The 22,097-nt window shown below is 41.3% G+C and overlaps 2 protein-coding genes across 3 annotated transcripts; one reads left to right on the top strand and one right to left on the bottom strand.

Annotated features, from left to right (window-relative positions):
- Nucleotides 1–10,498: 10,498 nt before the first annotated feature.
- On the bottom strand, nt 10,499–11,780 carry LOC106094314 (mitochondrial ribosome-associated GTPase 2). 2 transcript variants are annotated; one of them, XM_013261520.2, is made up of 2 exons: nt 11,562–11,780; nt 10,499–11,511 (listed from the first exon to the last, which is right to left on the bottom strand). In XM_013261520.2, the coding sequence occupies exons 1-2, from the start codon at nt 11,700–11,702 to the stop codon at nt 10,519–10,521; spliced, it is 1,134 nt and encodes a 377-aa protein (XP_013116974.2). In that variant the 5' UTR covers nt 11,703–11,780; the 3' UTR covers nt 10,499–10,518. The 2 variants fall into 2 exon arrangements, with proteins under 2 accessions (XP_013116974.2, XP_013116975.2); XM_013261521.2 differs by having other exon boundaries at nt 10,499–11,495; nt 11,562–11,648.
- Nucleotides 11,781–13,594: 1,814 nt separating this feature from the next.
- On the top strand, nt 13,595–20,927 carry LOC106094317 (transcription factor grauzone). The gene is made up of 5 exons (XM_013261523.2): nt 13,595–13,811; nt 13,984–14,271; nt 14,334–15,304; nt 15,372–15,774; nt 20,616–20,927. Exons 2-5 carry the CDS (start codon nt 14,143–14,145, stop codon nt 20,841–20,843), a joined length of 1,731 nt encoding a protein of 576 aa, XP_013116977.1. The 5' UTR covers nt 13,595–13,811; nt 13,984–14,142; the 3' UTR covers nt 20,844–20,927.
- Nucleotides 20,928–22,097: the final 1,170 nt, after the last annotated feature.

Consider the following 22,097-nt stretch of genomic DNA (forward strand, 5'->3'; position numbering starts at 1 on the left):
GGTGAATTTGCCAGCCAAATTAGTCCTATTCGGTGGTGGGAAAAAATTTCTTTTGATTTCTATAATCATACCGGATCTGATTGGGCAATTTTCCATTAAAAGTTTTTTTATATAATTGGTATCGGTGCCATCTCGCAGAAGCGGTGAGTCTGTTTAATTCTGCCTGGCAGAGAAAGGGAATAATTTGATTTGTGTCTTTTATTCTCTCTTATTAGGATTGGCACCAAACTCTGAATAAAACTCATTTATAGAAAGGTGTCAAGAAGGCACTAGTTTATGTATTTGGATCACGCATTGAGTGCAGAAATACAGGAATGCCCAGCACTGGTAACGGCTCCCCACCATTCAGTCACATTAATTGAGCTTTAAGTATCAGATCGACCACATTGGAGAGTACATGTCATACAGTGCTATAAGATAAGAAGCAACAAGAATTAAATTTTTATGAAAGCCGTGTCTAGAACTCCCCGTGGTTTATTAAACTCGTTTGAAATTTGTGGGAGCTTGTGTAATTGGCCGCTAAAGATTACGAGAACTGGGAAAATTGTGATTTAATCTTGAACCATCAAGTAGTGCAGCAATTTGATGGTTTGAAGGCGAAATTTGTAATACGAGAAGTACCCAAGAAATTCGGCAGACTGGCGTAAATATGCTGATTTTTGTGGATTTTTTAGAAATGAGGAGGTTTTCCTATTTTCTTTTTTTATAGTTTAATTAATAATTTTGGTCTTAAGCTGTTTTTTTTTATTACATGTTAAACAACGTTTTGCCTCTTATATCTAAAGTTTTAAGTGCTTAATTAAATAACTTTTTATTTCCCCTTGCCTTATATCCATAACATATTAATAACATACATTACATCTGGTTACGAGCAAAACAGGTAAACGCACGAATGCACATACATATTTTTTTTTGTATCATACATATGTACATACACTCTGTTCTGCTTGTAGCTAGACTTTGACAACAATTGAAACATACAGTCAATAATAATTGTCGCTTTGCAGGTCAATGTCTATCAACATTGTAGCCGAAACACAAGCCAATAGATCGATATTGTCATATTCTGTAAATTGCTCCCCCATACACAGCCACCAGCGCTCATCGAAAGGCCTTTCGACGTTGGAGCAACATTTTTTTTGTATGGCACGCTGAATGTGAGTAATGTTTATTTATTCTCTTTATATTCTATATTGCAACTTGGGTGACAATATCTGTTTCTTGATGAGCGTTTAAACACATTAGAGTGGGTAATAGTTTTCGGTTATGAAACATTTGGTTGAATATTTTTGCATATAAATTTTAAGACTTTTAGATGCTAATAAGTTAATTTGTTTTTTTATATACTGGCACACTAAGTAATTTTTTCCCTGTTATAAAATTTAAGAATATGATTAAAGCCCAACTTAACTTACTAGTAATAACTAAAATACCATGAAAATTACTTATGGATTTAATAAACCTAAAATGGATTTGAACTAACTCGTTGAAGCATCCTGTTTGATTTGCCGATGGGCTAGATAGTTAGGCCACTGTGATGTTAGGGGTCTTAGGAACAAATTTGTATTTCGGTTGGCATTCCTATGACCAGGCTGGGAGGGCAATATGGACGAATCACCACCTTTACGTCTGTCCAAAGAAATGGACCAACGAAATCACTGCCTACATTTTCCCCCTTTATCCTCTTTCCTTTTTGCACGTATAAATAAAGTAATTTAATTGTAGCGAACAAATGGCTAGAGAAGCATCGAACCTATCCCTCCGACGAGCTAGTAGGCCGGTCCCATATACGTGCGCTAGCTTCTAGAACCACAAACTTCCTTCAGACTTTCGGTTATATGCTACATATTAAATTATTTTTGGCGCCCAACGTGGGGCCCGAATGAGATTTCCTTCTTTTATTACCACCATTTGGATCCTCAGGATTTGAAATAAACGTTCGGCTCTCTACAAAATATTTTTTTTTCACTTCTCTGTACTATTTCTGTTAAAATTTTCCTCTTTTCTATTTCGTGATTATTTCACAATAAGGATTTTATAAAGGATCAAGAATTGAATATCCATTCCTTTTCTACCTATTTTTGACAATAATCTCCCTTGAACTATCTACGAAGGTGTTGTTATATTTGTTATAAACTGGATGGAATGCAGTTTCTGGACAGTTGTGCTGGATCTGACCACAGCTTGTATCGAATTTACGACACTATACTATCCTTACCATCACCTGGATTTTGGAACCAAATAGATTCCATCCGGTCTGGTGCTACTTTTATTGTCTGTCTCTCTCTATAAACTTTATTTTCTTTTTATTGGCGTAGGTTTTATGGACATTTTTTTATCATTTTAAGTGGCAAACCTATTCTAAATTTCGGTAAGATCAAACAGGATGACAACTACATGCATAATTTTAATTTGAAATTATCTTATTTTTGGCTTAGTTTTTCATTCTATTCAAATGTTAGATATAATTTGAAATTTTTTTGTGGATAAACTGATTAAAGAGAATTATAATATCGAAGCCCTTGAGGGATAACTTGTCCCTTTGGATACTCATAGAGAGAAATTCTGAGGAATACATCTATTGGATAAATTGGAAAGGATTAAAGAAAGGGAAAGATTACATATATATACATTTTCTGAGTATTCAGAAAGAACATTTTTGAATTATTTACACTGATTTTTTATATGCCAAGATAATTAGTTTTGAGCGTTTTTTTACGTTCATTGGTATCTATTTTTTTATTTTTTGGTTTTAAATTTTTTTTTTTTTGGCAGTTAACTCGATTTTTGGTTTAATTTCTGTTTGTTTTGATCTTCATTAGTTATGGCTACTAATACGGTTGATAAGGGTGCGAATGAGGTTAGGGTAGATGATGTTATTACATGCAATGCTTGTGGCGAATCGATAGCTTCCGCCTCGTCGGTACGGAAGATCGCATGTGGCCATATTTTCCATAAGGCTTGTTTGGATAGGGCAATCAAGACAAGGCCTTTCTGTCCTATATGTGACACAAGGATTGTCACGGAATCAGGTACCTCGAGTGCAGCCCCCGTTAAGACAAGGTCTCAGGCAAAGCAGGCCAATAATCCGGTTTCGTTGGCCACAGGTCCGGCTCAGAATGTAGGCAGTGCAGATATGACTGGCAATGCTGCTAACGTAGCACAGACACAAGGAATCACACAGTTGGTAACAGACCTCGTTTCGGCCCAACAGGCACAGTTCATGGCTGACTTTAGTGCTCAAATGAGTCAAATTATAGAAAGGCAAATTGCATCAAGTTTCGCGGCATTAGGAGTTTCAAATTCACCCAATGGCCCATCTCGGCAACGTCAGACCTCCCCACAGCAAATGCAGACACTCCCTGTTGTTGAGAACCGTACATTTAGGGAACTTTTTGGTATAACACCGCATATAGATCAACCTGGGGGCTCTCAGAATAGGCATCCCCCGTCTAATGCTCAAGCTGTTCTAAATACGTCCTCCTATGGCAGCTCTTCGTCTTCTGACTTGACTTCTCGTCCAGATAAGGTCTTACAGATAATATCCAACTGGAAGCTAAAGTTTAATGGTGGTCAGAATGGTATCTCGGTTGACAATTTTATTTATCGGGTTGAGGCATTGACCGCTCAGACACTGCAAGGTAACTATGATTTGCTCTGTGGGAATGCTAGTTCGTTGTTCGATGGCAAAGTGAATGATTGGTTTTGGCGGTATCATCGCTCAGTAAATTGTATCCGGTGGCAAGATTTGTGCAGAGCTCTTCGTGAGCAGTATCAGGACTCTAGGACGGATGTTGATTTACGAGAGTTGATACGGGAGCGCAAGCAAAAGCCCAACGAATCCTTCGATAGTTTCTATGATTCTATAGTATCTCTGACCGATAGGCTTAGGACCCCATTATCTAATGGGTTGTTGGTGGAAATCCTTAGGAGAAATTTACTGCCCGAAATCCAACATGAGATCTTGAATATAGAGATAAGATCGTTGCAGCACTTGCGCGACACATGCAGGAGACGTGAGTTTTTTATGCAGGATATGCGCCGTAGGCACGGGTTGGCTATTTCGAAACCTGTTCCAATACCCAAGAGATTATCTGAACTAGATGCTGACGAGAATGTTGTATTGACAGATCCACCTGATGAGATTTCGGCGATTAATTTTGTATGCTGGAACTGCGGGCAGGGTGGTCATCGATATCAAGATTGCCTTGAGGAGAGAACAATCTTTTGTTATGGTTGTGGAGCTCCCAATACATATAGACCAAACTGCGCGAAATGTGCTTCAAAAAACGGTCGATTTTGTGCACAAAGGAGTGCACATACGTCGAGCAGAGCGCAGACCGCAGAGATAGAATAGAGATATTGAAACGACCCGCTAACCTTTCTACTACTAATACCCCATATATAACCAGCTCAGACCCCAGTGACAGGAGTTTTCCCAGGAGAATGTCCGAAAGTAATTCCACAAATAAGGAACTATTTCCTTTTAAACCCCTGCACGTCCGCATTAGGGAATACAACCAGGCTCGAGATAGGATATTCAACGATTGTGGCAAGAAAAGAAAATCAGCTCTACGCATGAAAACTTTCTGGGGTAGAGTAAAGATTTTTAATAGGAAGTTAGTTTCCTCTATTTTGAACCGCCCATCCGATGTTCGTCCCTATGCCGAAGTCACCCTTTTTGGGAAAAGGATGCTTGGCCTCTTGGACACAGGCGCTTCTATTACATGCATTGGTTCGGACGCTGCACGAAATTTTTTGGAGTCAGGTGCGCCTTTCAAGAAGCTTAAATCTACTGTCCAGACGGCTGATGGAAAGGGACAGAATGTTGTTGGGTATACGAAGGCTTTTGTTACATTTAGAGATAGTGAGATGCCCATAACCGTTTTTATAGTGCCAGGTTTGGATAAGGACCTCTTTCTTGGAATAGATTTCTGGGAGATGTTTAATTTGTTGCCCGCTGAATTTCGAAACGATAGAATATCCTCTTCGTCCAGTTTATGCGAAATTTCCACTCAAATACCCTTGACAAATTCTCAAAAACATCGGCTCGATCGTTTGGTGTCCCTTTTTCCTTCGTATTCAAAGGAGGGGTTAGGAAGGACTGACGTGCTGTGCCACAGCATTGACACCGGAGACGCCAAGCCGATAAAACAACGCCATTTTCCCGTGTCCCCTGCCATCGAAAAACTGATATACGAGGAGATAGACCGCATGATAGCGTTAGATGTGATAGAGGAATCAAATAGTCCCTGGTCTTCTCCTGTGGTTCTACACAGGAAGCCAGGTAAAAACAGGTTATGTCTTGATAGCAGGAAATTAAACTCGGTCACCATAGGCGATGCTTACCCCTTGCCCCAAATTGACGGCATTCTGAGCAGGTTACCCAAAGCTCAATTTATAACTAGCCTTGATCTAAAGGATGCCTTTTGGCAGATTCCTTTAGACCAGAAGTCACGAGAAAAGACAGCATTTACCGTCCCGGGGAGGCCGTTGTACCACTTTAAGGTTATGCCCTTCGGGTTGTGTAACGCTCCCCAGACCATGTCCCGTTTGATGGATAAGGTCATACCTCCGGATTTAAGGGCGGAAGTGTTTGTCTACCTTGATGATCTTCTGGTCATATCGGAATCTTTCGAGAGGCATCTACAGGTACTAGGCTCTGTAGCTAACAAGATTCGTGAATCTGGTCTTACCATTAACATTGAGAAAAGCCATTTTTGTGTCCCAGAAGTAAAGTATTTAGGCCATGTGGTGGGTAATGGGGTTATTCGAACCGATCCGGAAAAAGTGTCCGCCATCACTGAGTTTCCTGCACCGAGATCGGTAAAACAAGTTCGCAGGTTTTTAGGCATGACAGGATGGTATAGAAAGTTTATCAGGGACTATGCATCTATTACTACGCCTATAACTGATTTGTTAAAAGGTAAAAAGAAATTTGTATGGACCGAGGAAGCCCAAAAAGCTTTTGAGGTTTTAAAGTCTCACTTGTGCTCAGCACCTGTTTTACATAGCCCCAATTTCTCGCAGCCTTTTTATATACACTGCGATGCCAGCAAAACAGGTATAGGAAGCGTACTGGTACAGAAGAATGCGGAGGGTGAAGAAGTTCCTATCGCCTTTATGTCGAAGAAACTCAACAAAGCCCAACGCAACTATTCGGTTACCGAACAGGAATGCTTAGCAGCAATGCTAAGTGTTAAAAAATTTAGACCTTATGTCGAAGGACATGAGTTCACTATCATCACTGACCATGCGTCATTGAAGTGGCTCATGTCCCAGACTGATCTAAGTACAAGGTTGGCTCGGTGGGCTTTAAAACTTCAGGGATACAAATTTAACATTCAGCATAGGCGCGGTAGTTTGAACATAGTCCCTGACACACTTTCTAGGGCCAATACGGAGGACATGTCCGCTCTAGGTCTGCAAAGTCTGTCTGCCATTGATGTTGACTCTGGGTTCTTCGTAGACTTAAACTCTACGCATTTTAAGTCGGATGAGTACCGACAACTGCTGGACCAAATGGGAAGGAATAAAGAACAATTTCCCGACATTAGAATTGTGGACGGATATTTATATCGACGGACTGAACATGCGACTGGTGAACAGATTCACGATGATCTTGTATGGAAGCTTTGGGTACCGCGAGAATTAGTACCTGATGTGCTAAGGAGAGCACACGATAATCCGTTGTCGTCACATTGTGGAATAAATAAAACTCTAGCCAGAATCCGTCAATTTTTCTTTTGGCCCAACTTGGCCGTTGACGTTAAAGAGTACGTTAATAGTTGCGAGGTGTGTAAATCTGTAAAGCATCCGAATATAGTTCTTCGACCTCCAATGGGTAAGACCCCTGAAACCTGTAGGTTTTTCCAGAAACTCTATGTTGATTTTTTAGGTCCGTATCCCCGAACAAGAACAGGTCATATAGGCATCTTTATAGCTCTGGACCACTTCTCTAAATTTCCATTCCTTAAACCAATCAAGAAGTTTACCTCAGACATTGTCGTGAAGTACCTTGAGGGTGACCTTTTTCACACCTTTGGGGTACCAGAAACCATCGTATCCGACAATGGTTCCCAATTTAAATCGGTTGGTTTTAATCAGCTATTGAAAAGATATGGCGTTAGTCATGTTTATACGGCCATCCACTCCCCTCAGGCCAACGCTTCGGAGAGGGTCAATCGCTCTGTATTAGCTGGTATAAAATCCTACATTGAACCCAACCAAAGGAACTGGGACGAGTTGTTAAGTAGCATATGTTGCTCATTGCGTTCATCGAAACATTCGGCTATTGGTACCTCCCCCTATTATTTGGCATTTGGACAGAACATGATCACCAATGGTGCAGTGTACCCTTTACTTCGCCAGCTGGAACTGTTAGAAGACCGTTCTGTTAGGTTTGATCGGAACGATTCAAGGGACATCATGGCTAAAAGGGCTGCTGAATCTGCTCAGAGGCAATTCTTGAGGAATGAGAAGGTCTACAATCTGCGTTCAAGGGAAATATCTTACAATGTAGGACAGGAGGTGTACCGTAGGAACTTTAGGCAAAGTAACTTCGAGCAGGGTTACAATGCGAAGCTCGCTCCTACGTTTCTTAAGGCGCGTGTAAGGAAGAAGATCGGTAATTCTTACTATGAGCTAGAAGATCTCAGGGGTAATTCAGTAGGAACCTACCATGCCAAGGACATCCGTCAATAGGTCGCTTTTGAATGTATTTGTTCGGCAAGTGGTATCTGCTTCTGGTTGAACACCCCGAAGTCTGATTTTGGCTGGGGGGATTGTAAGGGGTTCACTTGCCTGCTTGATTTTTCGTTGAAAAGGCCCAATCAAACTGGCTTGAATTGTTTCTATGATTGTGCTATTTGCCATCATACACGGCGCCATCTACATTTGAAGTTGCTAGCGATAAATCGATTAGATTTTTATGCCATTGGGCTGTTGAGGTTTTTTTTCTTGCTTTGCTTACCACTAGCCTGGAAGTTCGTAGATCGGCTTCCGCGTCGAGAAGGTTTCATTACCTCGGAATTAACTTTACTCGGCCATTTTGTCATTAGATCCACACCAGTGAAGTTTTCTTAAAATTTAATTATATTTGGAGGAAGTCACAGTAATTTTTTTTCCTTTGTGTCTTAATATTTTTTTTTATGACTGATTCGGTGAATTTGCCAGCCAAATTAGTCCTATTCGGTGGTGGGAAAAAATTTCTTTTGATTTCTATAATCATACCGGATCTGATTGGGCAATTTTCCATTAAAAGTTTTTTTATATAATTGGTATCGGTGCCATCTCGCAGAAGCGGTGAGTCTGTTTAATTCTGCCTGGCAGAGAAAGGGAATAATTTGATTTGTGTCTTTTATTCTCTCTTATTAGGATTGGCACCAAACTCTGAATAAAACTCATTTATAGAAAGGTGTCAAGAAGGCACTAGTTTATGTATTTGGATCACGCATTGAGTGCAGAAATACAGGAATGCCCAGCACTGGTAACGGCTCCCCACCATTCAGTCACATTAATTGAGCTTTAAGTATCAGATCGACCACATTGGAGAGTACATGTCATACAGTGCTATAAGATAAGAAGCAACAAGAATTAAATTTTTATGAAAGCCGTGTCTAGAACTCCCCGTGGTTTATTAAACTCGTTTGAAATTTGTGGGAGCTTGTGTAATTGGCCGCTAAAGATTACGAGAACTGGGAAAATTGTGATTTAATCTTGAACCATCAAGTAGTGCAGCAATTTGATGGTTTGAAGGCGAAATTTGTAATACGAGAAGTACCCAAGAAATTCGGCAGACTGGCGTAAATATGCTGATTTTTGTGGATTTTTTAGAAATGAGGAGGTTTTCCTATTTTCTTTTTTTATAGTTTAATTAATAATTTTGGTCTTAAGCTGTTTTTTTTTATTACATGTTAAACAACGTTTTGCCTCTTATATCTAAAGTTTTAAGTGCTTAATTAAATAACTTTTTATTTCCCCTTGCCTTATATCCATAACATATTAATAACATACATTACATCTGGTTACGAGCAAAACAGGTAAACGCACGAATGCACATACATATTTTTTTTTGTATCATACATATGTACATACACTCTGTTCTGCTTGTAGCTAGACTTTGACAACAATTGAAACATACAGTCAATAATAATTGTCGCTTTGCAGGTCAATGTCTATCAACATTGTAGCCGAAACACAAGCCAATAGATCGATATTGTCATATTCTGTAAATTGCTCCCCCATACACAGCCACCAGCGCTCATCGAAAGGCCTTTCGACGTTGGAGCAACATTTTTTTTGTATGGCACGCTGAATGTGAGTAATGTTTATTTATTCTCTTTATATTCTATATTGCAACTTGGGTGACAATATCTGTTTCTTGATGAGCGTTTAAACACATTAGAGTGGGTAATAGTTTTCGGTTATGAAACATTTGGTTGAATATTTTTGCATATAAATTTTAAGACTTTTAGATGCTAATAAGTTAATTTGTTTTTTTATATACTGGCACACTAAGTAATTTTTTCCCTGTTATAAAATTTAAGAATATGATTAAAGCCCAACTTAACTTACTAGTAATAACTAAAATACCATGAAAATTACTTATGGATTTAATAAACCTAAAATGGATTTGAACTAACTCGTTGAAGCATCCTGTTTGATTTGCCGATGGGCTAGATAGTTAGGCCACTGTGATGTTAGGGGTCTTAGGAACAAATTTGTATTTCGGTTGGCATTCCTATGACCAGGCTGGGAGGGCAATATGGACGAATCACCACCTTTACGTCTGTCCAAAGAAATGGACCAACGAAATCACTGCCTACATTTTCCCCCTTTATCCTCTTTCCTTTTTGCACGTATAAATAAAGTAATTTAATTGTAGCGAACAAATGGCTAGAGAAGCATCGAACCTATCCCTCCGACGAGCTAGTAGGCCGGTCCCATATACGTGCGCTAGCTTCTAGAACCACAAACTTCCTTCAGACTTTCGGTTATATGCTACACTGATGAAGTCCTTCACAGCTACAACAACAACAATGCTAACCTGTTGGCTGATATATTTGCAGGGTACTCTTCCCTGCCGGATAGCAATGTTGTTGTTGTAGTAGCAGTGTGTGGTACACTGAGGCGGCAGCCCTTGCCAATGAAGGAATTCATTGGGTCAATCCGGTACATACAACCGGCTGCCATGGGATAGCAATCAACAACTCCCCTTAATCGAAAATGTATCTGGCGCCATGTATCAGAAATTTTTTGGAACTCTTGAAGTTAAAAGGGTTTTTGAGAATCTAGACGTAAATAAATCCCCTGCCCATTCATTCATTACGCAACCTTTTCACCATTGCCTACCGTGCGGGAGTCTTCCCGGCGAGTTGGAAGGTTGCGAACGTTCAGCCAATACCCAAGAAGGGTAAGGCGAACAACCTCAAGTCAAGTTCTTTAACATGTTATCGCTTGTTCCCTTATGATTGTATGTTGATGGAAAAATAAATAAAACATTAAAATTAAATTTATTTAACATTCTTCTTGTTTTTGTTTTAAATGTACTTTTCTCATTTCTTTCAGCAGCTCTTTCAGGTTGGTGCCTACCTTGGCACTTATTCCAATAACAGCCATACCAACACGTTCTCTTAGTTCCATTAAATTTTCCTTCGATTCTGGCATATCGATCTTGTTGGCAACAATTATTCTTGGATAATTTGCTAATTTTTCACTAAATTTGTTCATTTCATATAGCAGAGTGTCATACTGCAGCCATGGTTCAGGTGAACTAACATCCAAGAGGAACATTAAAGCCGAACAATGTTCAGCATGCTTGAGAAATTGTAGACCCAAACCTTTGTTGCGATGAGCATCAGGTATTATGCCGGGAAGATCTGCCACTGCCAATTGGAAACTATCAGCATACTGTATCATACCAATGTTAGGCCTTAGAGTTGTGAAGGCATACGGAGCCACCTTCGGCCGTGCTCTGCTTATGGCATTCAATAGGGTGCTCTTTCCAGCATTGGGGAAACCAATGATACCAATATCAGCAATACAACGCATTTCCAAAATATAACTGCAATCTTCTCCAGGGGGACCATGTTCACATACTTTCGGGGCATTTTCCTTGTCTGTTGTGAAAAAAGTGTTGCCCTTTCCTCCCGCGCCACCTCTGGCCGCAATAAACATCATGCCTTCACGACTTAAATCACCAATTATAACGCCATTCTGATTGCGAATTATTGTTCCAATAGGTACTTTTACCACAGTATGTTTAGCATTCTTTCCATGGCAATTTTGGGACGTTCCACTCTGACCTTCATCGCCTCGAATGTTATTCGAGATGTGATATAGATTAGATATATTGCTGGAAGCCTCAAACATTATGTGACCACCATTGCCGCCATCACCACCATCAGGACCGGCTCTCTCATTGCACCACAATTGGAGAAATGAAACGCACCCATCGCCGCCTTTCCCTCCAACAGTACGTATCATTTTTACATCTGAAAAATGTTGATGCTATAGTTTCATTAGCTTCCATATCCGTCAGATGGTTGTTAGATAATTACCTGATACACATGCTCAGACTTGGCTTTCTTTGGTCTCAGGGCGGTCATGGTTATGTCGTTGTTGGTTCGCCATTCTTTGGGTTTGTTGGCACAATACTGACGCCTTAAAATTATTGAACTACATACTCGCCGTAAGGACATTGCTGTTTGGCCTCCCTTTATTATCCAAACATAAAAACAGTGAAATGATTTTCCTAATACCGACAAATAAACAATGCAAATGGTCAGCTGTTTGATAATAAACATCTGTTGAGAGCAAAACAGGGTGTTTCGTATCGCAATCGATTATGACAAATAAGTTGGACGATATTTTTCAATAAAATTATAGGAACCCACAAGGTGAATTAGGAAGGTGGTCTCACGCGGGCAGTTAAATACAGCCGGCCAGTTTGACGCATTAAATCCAAATCTGGACCGATTTGGGCAAAATTGAAGAAGGATGTCGAAGGGCCTAACACAACTTACTGTCCCAAATTTGGGCGACATCAGACAATAAATGCGCCTTTTATGACCCCAAAACTTCAAATCGAGAGATCGGTCTATATGACAGCTATATCCAAATCCGAACCGAAGTGTGCCATATTGCAGAAGTATGTCGATTGGCTTAACTTAACTCACTGCTCCAAATTTTATCGACATCGGGCAATAAATGCGCCTTTTATGGGCCCAAGACCTTAAATTGAGAGATCGATCTATATGGCAGCTATATCTAAATCTAGACCGAACTGGGCCAAATTGAAGAAGGATGTCGAAGGGCATAACACAACTCACTGTCCCAAATTTCAGCAAAATCGGATAATAAATGTGGCTTTTATGGCCCTAAGACCCTAAATCGGCGAATCGGTCTATATGGGAGCTGTATCAAGATGTAGTCCGGTAGTGTCCATCTTCGAATTTAAGCTGCTTATGGACAAGATTATAATCTGTGGAAAGTTTCAGCTCAATTTCTCTATTTTTAAAGATTGTAGCGTGATTTCAACAGACAGACGGACGGGCATGGCTAGATCCTCTTAGATTATTACGCCGATCAAGAATATATATACTTTATAGGATCGGAAATGGATATGTTACAAACGGAATGATAAAATGAATATACTTCCTTCGGTGGTGGGTATAATAACCCTTCTGAAGGGGGAAATCGTTGAAGGAGATGCTGTATTTTGCTGTCTTTTCCAATTTTTCTTTCCACAAGTAAGAAGTTTTGGGATTCATATAGCAGTTTCCTCAAAGTTATATAGTTGACCCACCGGGGTGGGTTTTGGATTACGACGTGCAAAGAAATCTTTGGACCTGCGAAGGTTAAAATCCTAATCAAAATTTCCACTACAGAACGTTTAATGGTTGAATGAATACGTTTCGTTTTCCCTCTTTAAATTTTGTCATTCCAAACGAATGATGGCACCATATGTTTTAATAAACGGAGAAAATAAGCTGCTTAGTGAGCATTTTCGCCATAAAAAGTAAGCGAAAAAATTCGCTTAATGGGCTGATCGCAGGATTCACTAATAGAAGGTTAGGTCACATGCAAAACACAAAGTGGATAGGCCCCATAAACATCATTAAGGATGTCAAATCTGACGATTGAAAATGTCATCATATAGGAGAAAACGTAAACAAAGAATGAATGTAAAAAGAGAACAAGTTGACATCCTCAATGCCAAGTACTGCCAAATATTAAAAAAAAAGTATATCGGCTGATCGCTTGGCTTAACCTTATTCAGTGAATCCTGGGGCTGATCGCTTAACTTAAATGTTTTCAGTTAAATCTGTCGATAAGCAAGCTCGAAGATAACCACAAAGATAATGAAAATAAAAGTGCCATCTTAATACCGTCAAACATGGCCGGCTTTTAACAGCTGTTTGCGTGAGATCACCTTCTTAAATCCGCCTTGGACAGTCATTCAATTGAAAATTTAAATCATTTTGGTCACCCTGTGTTTAGTATTGTGCGATATGGCATCTCTATAATTGAAATGTCAAATGAATGCAGCTGGTAAATTCTTCATTTTCTCTATGGGCTGTTTATTCGTAGTTATATCTCTCTGTTTTTTGGTCGTATTCTTTGTTTTGTTAGGACCGTTGTTAAATCCGTTGAATTTCTGGATCAAAGCGTATTAAGACAATTACGGGTAGAGTTTTATGTTTATAGTTGGCCAATAAACGATTATCCTTTCATAGATTTAAGAGTTCCTTAGTTGGAAGCATAATGTCGGCTTGTCGATTAGCCGGAACTACTGCAGTGAACTTGTGGTATGCAGTCTTACTACATTGGGAATGATGTGCCTAATTTGATGAATTTGGAAATTTTGTTTGCTATCAACAAATCCATTTCCATCTTAGGTCTCGTTTTATTGAAATATATATTGGGTTTTTTCCAACACATCTTACCCACAACCATTAATACAATAAATTCTTTTTTTAGGTCTTTTTTATTTGATGTCTGACAATGCAATCTTGCACGACATAGATTATTTGCTGAAAAGTGGAATCTTTAGTCGTTACCAACCAAAATCACAACTCTGCTGATACCAACTGCTACACTTTCCCATAATTGCCGATTGACATAAAACTTGAGCAAAAAATGGTGGAATGTATACTTTGTTTAAAATCAACTAACGAGTGGTCCCCATCCGAATGTTTACAAGTGGACTCAACACAATGGGAAGAGTTGGAAATCAGGAAACTAATCGACAAGCATTTGTGGCCTATAGTAAGTAGTGATCTCTTGGGAAAGTGTATTTGTCTTGAATGTGCTATCATTTCATTTTCCAGGACACCATTACCACGCAATCATGCCTCTGCCCCATATGTTGGGGGGAGTTAAATGGCTTTCATCGCTTTTACACCCGCATAGAAGAGGCTCATAATGATTTCAAATCCCTGCTTAAAACCGAGACAGATCCCTTGCAAGAGGAGGAGAATAAACCAAAGGATTTACTTTTGGAAAATCTGCTCGAGCCCGAAATTGTCATAGGCCAGACTTTGGACACTGCTATTGTCATAAAGGAAGAAAATGAGGAGACAATTGTGCGTAAGGAGGAAAGTGACAATGACAAGGATCCCGATTTTATGGATGATGATGGTGAATTTATGAGTGGCGAAACGACTAGTGAAAGTGATAGCAGCAAGGGCAGTGACAGCGATGATGACCTTCCCCTTATTAATAGGCGAAGAAAAACTTTGGCTAGAGCGAAATCAAAAAGAGGCAGTGACTCCAAAAAAGGCGCCGACGACGATGATGGCAATGAAAGCCCCGATCCTCTAACAACCAAAAGAAGAAAGTCCTCAACCGATTCCAAATCTAATGTCGCTCGAAAATCGTATTATCAGCCCAAAACCAATCGCTTGGAACATGATAAGTTCCTGCAAGAACACTATAAAATCACTTGCAACAAATGCAATCTGCCTTTTGACACGTTTCCGTTACTTTGCAAGCACTATAGCAAAGAGCACAATGAGAGGGGCTTTGTAACATGTTGCGAAATGAAATTTTTCGATCGAAGTCTGCTGGTGGATCACATTAACTTTCATCTAAATCCCGAGTATTTCAAATGTAAAGACTGTGGCAAAGTCCTAACACAAAGGCGCTGTCTTTGGGCCCACATGAAATTGCATGAGGAGAAGAAATTCTGCTGCGATGTATGCGATAAGAAGTTTGTACAAAAGTCCAAACTTGAGCGGCATAAATTGACACATTTGCCGCAACAAGAGAAAAAGTTCCCCTGCAACGAATGTGGCAAATTGTAAGTGTTGATGGTAGCAATAATAACAAAAAATGTTTAAAAAAAATCCTTTCTCCCTCCTTTCTAGCTTTGGCAACGAATATGTGCTAACGCAACATCAACGTGTGGTTCATCTGAATATCTATGCCAAGGTGTGTGAGATTTGTGGTCAAACTATGCCAGACTCAAATTCATTTAAACGCCACATGGAAAAGCATGAGTCGGTCAGTGAAATTAAATCGGCCACCCCCACTTCCACGGTCAAATGTGATGATTGTGGCCTTATACTGGCTGGGCCGCTTAACTTAAAACGCCATAGAGATCTACAACATCCGGTGGGTGGTAAACGCGACTACACCTGTCACATATGCAGGAAAATTTCACCTAATCTAAGAGCTCTCAAAAAGCATATACGATGTACCCATGAAATGGGCTACAATTACAAGTGCAATCTGTGCGAGAAGGCATTTAAGAGATCGGACAATTTAAAGGTAAGTTCAATCAGTTTCTTTGTTTTGATTTGCAAATCTTTTATTGTTTTTTTGGAAAATCGTCAAAACTGATAGGAAATGGGATGGTTTTGTTGTTGTAGCATTGTGTTGTGTTCTATCTTTGGTCTGTTTGGTTCTGTTGAATATCCTGATCCAGGAACTCTGCGACTAAAGTGGGGTGTGTACAGAGGGATCTGGGTATGAATCGATTAGGTCCGGCTGAGCAGTTAAAAGGTGACGTGTGGTGCCAAATCACAATCGAGACACACATCTTGCATTTTGGCATCAATTCTTGCTCTGTGGGAATTGAGCTTCATCTGCCGGCTCGCAATGGAGCCGAAACTTTTCTAGTATGCCGAGGGAGGTCAAGGTGCGATGAGCGGCGGTCGTTTTCCAAGGACAACATACACCCAGTAGCTGTTCAGAGCATCTGCTACCGTGTCTGCTTGAATGTTGTCCAGACCCGCTTGTTTCGCTGCTTGGTCTAGAGGTTCCCTTTAGGTTTTCGGTGAACCTTACGCTCTAGATCATAGATGGGCAGCATGTACATCCGCACATAAATTCGTTCGGTTGACTCTACTTCAAATCTATTTCATTTAGTTGTTGTTGTTGTAACAGTGTTTTGTACACTGAGGCGGCAGCCCTTGCCGATGGAGAACTCCATCGGGTCAATCCGGTACGTACAACCGGCTGCCATGGGATTTCATTTATTTGATGTTTGATGATACACACAGTTTGGTCTTTTCAATGGTAGTAGTGTGCACATGACTGCTCTAGATCATGTGAATCTACCTTAAAGCCTCTGGGCGGTGGATATCTATCCACAAGATGATGATTTGGATGGTCCCTTCGATTGCAGCCCAGAAGCCCCAGAACAGCCTATAGTTATGAAGGCGCTCCACGTGAGAACTGTGGAGGCAGCCTGTCGCAGTTCAAAGAGCGGCATTTTGATAGATCTGAATATTTTCCACTATGTGTCACATAGCTGAGACAACTTTGGCGCTGCATAACTTACCACAGACCGGCCAATTGCTTTTTACGTGATCAACAAGTTTTATTTGTTGTTGTAGCAGTGTGTTATACACTGAGGCGGCAGCTCTTGCTGATGAAGAACTTTATCGGGTCAATCCGGTACGTACAACAGGCTGTCAGCACCCCAAGTGCTGCCGGCAAAAGCCTTGAGGTCCTTGTTTCTACTTCTGACTTTATCGCAAATTGCTGCAGCATGGGAAGAAAATTTTTAAGATCTGTCTGTGTGATCAAGTATTTTGGGACACTTGATGGTCGAAATCGTTGGTCCATCGACTTTTAAATTCAGCTCATTATTCACCTCACGTGTATTTGTAGTGATGAACAATGTGGCTGAAGATTTGATGGCAGATAGCTTCGGATCACTTGCAGCAAAATAAGTGGCAAGTTCGTTGAGGTAGGCGTTTAACCTATCGCAGCTGTCAACAATGAGTGGCGGCCTGATGCTATGATCATACAATCGTCCGCATATGGTATGAACTCTATGCCCTCTGGAGGGGGGTGGAATAAAGAATAGGTAGAGATTAAACAACGCCGAATATATCACCCCGCCTTGGCGAACTCCCTGTTTGACTCTACGGTGCTTCGACTTATCCCTAAATTCCACAAATGACTAGCGACCACACAGATAATTCGAGACCCAGCGTTTCAGGCTCGGTTGGAGGGACGTATTGGCGATGTCCTCAAATAGTTTGGCATGGCTAACCGTGTCGAATGCTTTCGATAGGTCCAGTGCCACGAGGACCATCCTATCACATGGCCTAGGCTGATTGAAGCGATGTCGGCTCTCCTCCTCAAATAGTTTGGCATGGCTAACCGTCTCGAATGCCTTCGATAGGTCCAGTGCCACGAGGACCATCCTATCACATGGCCTAGGCTGATTGAAGCGATGTCGGCTCTCCTCCTCAAATAGTTTGGCATGGCTAACCGTGTCGAATGCCTTCGATAGGTCCAGTGCCACGAGGACCATCCTATCACATGGCCTAGGCTGATTGAAGCCATGGCAAATGTGTGCGGTGATGGCATGCAAAGCTGTTGTTGTGCTATGCAGTCTTCGAAATCCATGACGATGCTCGGCGAATGGAAATTCTCCTACAAGGCTCGGGAGGAGCCTTGCTACTGGTGCCTCAAGCGTCTTTGCTACTGGTGAGAGAAGGGAGGTAGGTCTGTAAGACTCCCCCAAACTCGGGTCCTTTCCAGGCTTCAGTAGCGGGATCACTCTGCCCATTTTCCAGACATCGGGAACTGTAAGAGTGTTCAAAGACAGGTTAAGGACAGTAGTTAGGTACTCAACTTCAGGTAAATCCAGATTCTTTATCATCAATGTAGAGATTCCGTCGGGGCCCAACGCCTTGGATGATTTGGTGCCACGGATGACATTCGTATCTTCGCTCACGGTAAATTGTGATGGCTGTCCATCGGCTCGGATACCACGGATACGGCGAATGGCTCTCCTCCTTGCCCTGTCACTCTTGCCAAAAGTGACTGAGGTCCTGTCATCCCGTCTAGCGGGGTTCGATAGTGACTTAACAGTAGACCACAGCTTGCCTTAACCGGTGCCCTAGTTACATTGCTCCAAGTGTTCTAGCCACAAATTCCGCTTATGTTCGTTGACTACCCTGTTTATTTCAAGATTCTGTTGATTCTGGGGTTAGTGGGGCTCATACAACGAATCCCATCACGCTCGTCTGCGAGCACCACTACCTGCGCCGGGAAATTGGGCCGCACTTGGGGTATTCGACCGGCTGGTATAAAGCGAGCGGCTGCTGCGTTAATGATGTCTTGGAATTTCCTCTTGGCCACAAGCACATCAGAGGGGGGTGGCAGTTCATTGAAGCGGCGATTGGTATACTCTCTGAAGCCAGTCCAATTGGCCTTCTTGTAATTGATGAACGTCCGGCGCTCAGAGGTTATGAAGTCGGGTGGTCGGTCGACGGTGAGAATTATGGCGAGGTGGTCTGATCCCAAAGAGATGATGGCTTGCCAGGAGACGTCACTCAGGAGATCAGGGGATGCAATTGGGATGTCTGGCGGGCTGCTGCACGTCCTCGTAATCCTAGTGGGGCATCCTCATTCACCGTGCAAAACGTGGAGCTATCTATCTGCTTTGCCAAAGCTATGCCACGCTGGTCGCTATCTAGGGGAGAATGCCATGACGTGTGATGTGCATTAAAATCTCCCAGAACCATACGATTATGGCCAGATAGCAACCCACTTATGTCGGGGTTGTAAGCTTGGTCATTAATCGGGACACAGCTACCAAACGGCGGTATATAAAACGGCGGTTGTATATCTCTATCTCGGCAGTACCAGACCTGACTGCTACCCCCATACATTCCATGTATGGGTCACTAGCGCCAGGCGCAGGTGAGATGGGTCTATACTGCACGGAATGGTGTATAACGAAGGCCAATACCCCACCTCCATTCCTTGTGTGATCCTTACGTAGCACATTGCATCCGTGACAACTGTGCAAGCTGCAGGTGTTTGTCAGCTTTGTCGCTGCGACCAAAATATTCTTCCGACTCATAAAATCTACAATCTCACCGATCTTGTCACGGAGACCGTTGCAGTTTAGTTGCAAAAATGATACATTTCCCGGGATTGGCCTGGCAATATTGATGCTAGGATGCTGCTGCTGCGTATATTGCCGCACGGGAGAGGTCGGGGGGGTCACATAGTCCGACGACGAGGACGCAAAAGGCTATGGCGACGACGCTTGTGACCCATTGCAGGATATGTTCCCACAGCACCTTGCAACATATCCAGTATGACTATACTCCCGTAGTGAAGTTAGGCCAGAGCAAGAACGGAAATGTACCCACTTCAAGCACCGGTTACACCTCACCGACCAACGATGGAGACGGTTCTGGCAAACTGAACAGAACCAGGGTCCGGGGTTCTTTTCTATCCCGGCACGGACCAGAAGCTTGCGGAAAAGGCACTCCGGGATGTGCCTCCCCATGGCGAAAAAAGACGAACACGTACACTGAGGCGGCAGCCCTTGCCGATGAGGATTCTATCGGGTCGATCCGGTGCGTACAACCGGCTGCCATGGGATTGGGGAAAATTTGTATTTGCAACCTGCGTCTGTCCTACAAAGGAGCTTAAAAATAATGCGGGCTAAGTGCCTAGCCTTTTTTCTGGTTCCAGGGGACTTTAATGCGCATCAAACGTTATGGCATTCTCCCCTAGGTAACGACCAGCGTGGCATGGCTTTGGCAGAGCAGATTGAAAGCTCCACGTTTTGCCCGGTGAATGAGGATGCCTCCACTAGGATTGAGAGGAGGTGCAGCAGCTCGCCAGACATCTCCATTGCATCCCCTGATCTCCTGAGTGACGTATCCTGGCAAGCCGTCATCTCTTTGGGCAAATTTGTATTTGCAACCTGCGTCTGTCCTACAAAGGAGCTTAAAAATAATGCGGACTAAGTGCCTAGCCTTTTTTCTTGCTAATGAAAATTGAATTCCAATGTTTTCTGCTTCACATGTTATAATAGGATGTTGTCTCTATATTTGCTATACCGGAAATAAATCGAGTCCATACTTTGGGCTTGGAAAGTTTCACAAAAAGTATAGGAAAAGAAATTCACAAAAGACTAGAAAAGTTTGAGGCTTGGTTTAGAAATATTTTATTACTGGTTTTCAGCTGTTTTTATAATTTTTTTATTTTATTTGACTACTTGGCTTCTTTTTACTTTGTATGGTTTAAAACTTAGCAAATTCCCTTTTTACCAAAGATTCTAAATTAAGGAAGGGTATATTATAACCTTAATTTCCCACTAATATGAGACTTTTAAATGATTTTATTAGGCGCACATGAGCACACATACTGGCACACCGCTGTATTCCTGCCCTTGGTGTCCCAAGACATTTAACTCAAATGGCAATATGCATAATCATCGAAAGAAAGCTCATCCTGTTGAGTGGGAAGAAGCTCGACGCAAAAAGTATTCTGGCAATTTACCGCCTAATTTTAAACCGCCTACTACTACAAACAACTCTCACTACTTTCCATTACCAGCAACAAATATGAATTAGAAATAGAATAAGACAACTAGTTATAATATTTTAAATACAATTATGTTAATTGGTATACAAAACATTTCGGCTGCTTTAACCTAATGAGAACTTTGTCCAAATGGCCTATATTTAAGAAGATAAAGGCATTTTAAGTTTTTCGTGTATTGCGAAATTCACCCGAATTTTAATTGTTCGACCCGACCCCACAGCTGTGGAACAGGGTATTACAACTTTTGCAACGCAACGTTTGCAACGCAAAGAAGGAGACGAGCTAGATCCTTTGCTAAGTATACCAATCGGCTTAGAATTACATTCTGAATCGACTTAGCTCTGTCCGTCTGTCTGTCCAATGATAAAGGCATTTTAAGTTTTTCGTGCACTGCGAAATTCACCCGAATTATAATTGTTAGACCCGACTCCACAGCTGTGGAACAGGGTATTATAACTTTGTGCATTTGTTTGCAACGCGAGACGAGCCTAGATCCCTTGCTAAGTAAACCGATCGCCTTAGAATAACTTTCTGAATCGACTTAGCTCTGTCCGTCTGTCCATGTATTCTTGTAATTTATTGTCCCTTTACCATAAAATATGCCATTTCTTTGACTCAAGGACGAACGCTATTTATTTTGGAAAAAATCGGTCCAGATTTAGATATAGCTCCCCTATATATCTTTCATCCGATGTGAAATATTATGGCTGTAGCAGCCACAGTCTCTAAAATCTCTCTAAAATCTCTAAAAAACTTTGCCTAAGGTGTTGGATTTGGCGTTTAAACTTGTCAGCAAAATTTCATAAAAATCGGCCGAGATTTCGATATAGCTCCCCTATATATCTTTCTTCCTATGTAGCCTGTTATGGCTGTAGCAGCCACAGTTTTGATCTAATCTTTACAAAACTTTGCGTGAGGTGTTCGATTTGGCGTTTAAACTTGTCAGCAAAATTTCATAAAAATCGGTTCAGTTTTAGATATAGCTCCCATATAAATCTTTCATCCGACATGGCCAGTTATGGCAGTTTTGGTCCAATCTTGAAAAAATTTTGCACGAGGTGTTTAACATAACATCTCGAGATTTCATTTGAATTCGGTCCATTTTTAGATATAGCTCCCATATATATTTTTCATTCGATATACCTCATTATGATTCTATGGCCGAGTGAAATATGTTTCATCGCTTCATCATCAGTAAGGTTAGGTTTAAGTGGCAGTCTGCCATCAGACTCACTTTGACGTTTTCGTTCATTGTAATACCACAGGAACAGAAGAAGGAAGAT

Source organism: Stomoxys calcitrans, chromosome 5, assembly GCF_963082655.1.
Source record: "Stomoxys calcitrans chromosome 5, idStoCalc2.1, whole genome shotgun sequence".
NCBI lineage: Eukaryota > Metazoa > Arthropoda > Insecta > Diptera > Muscidae > Stomoxys > Stomoxys calcitrans.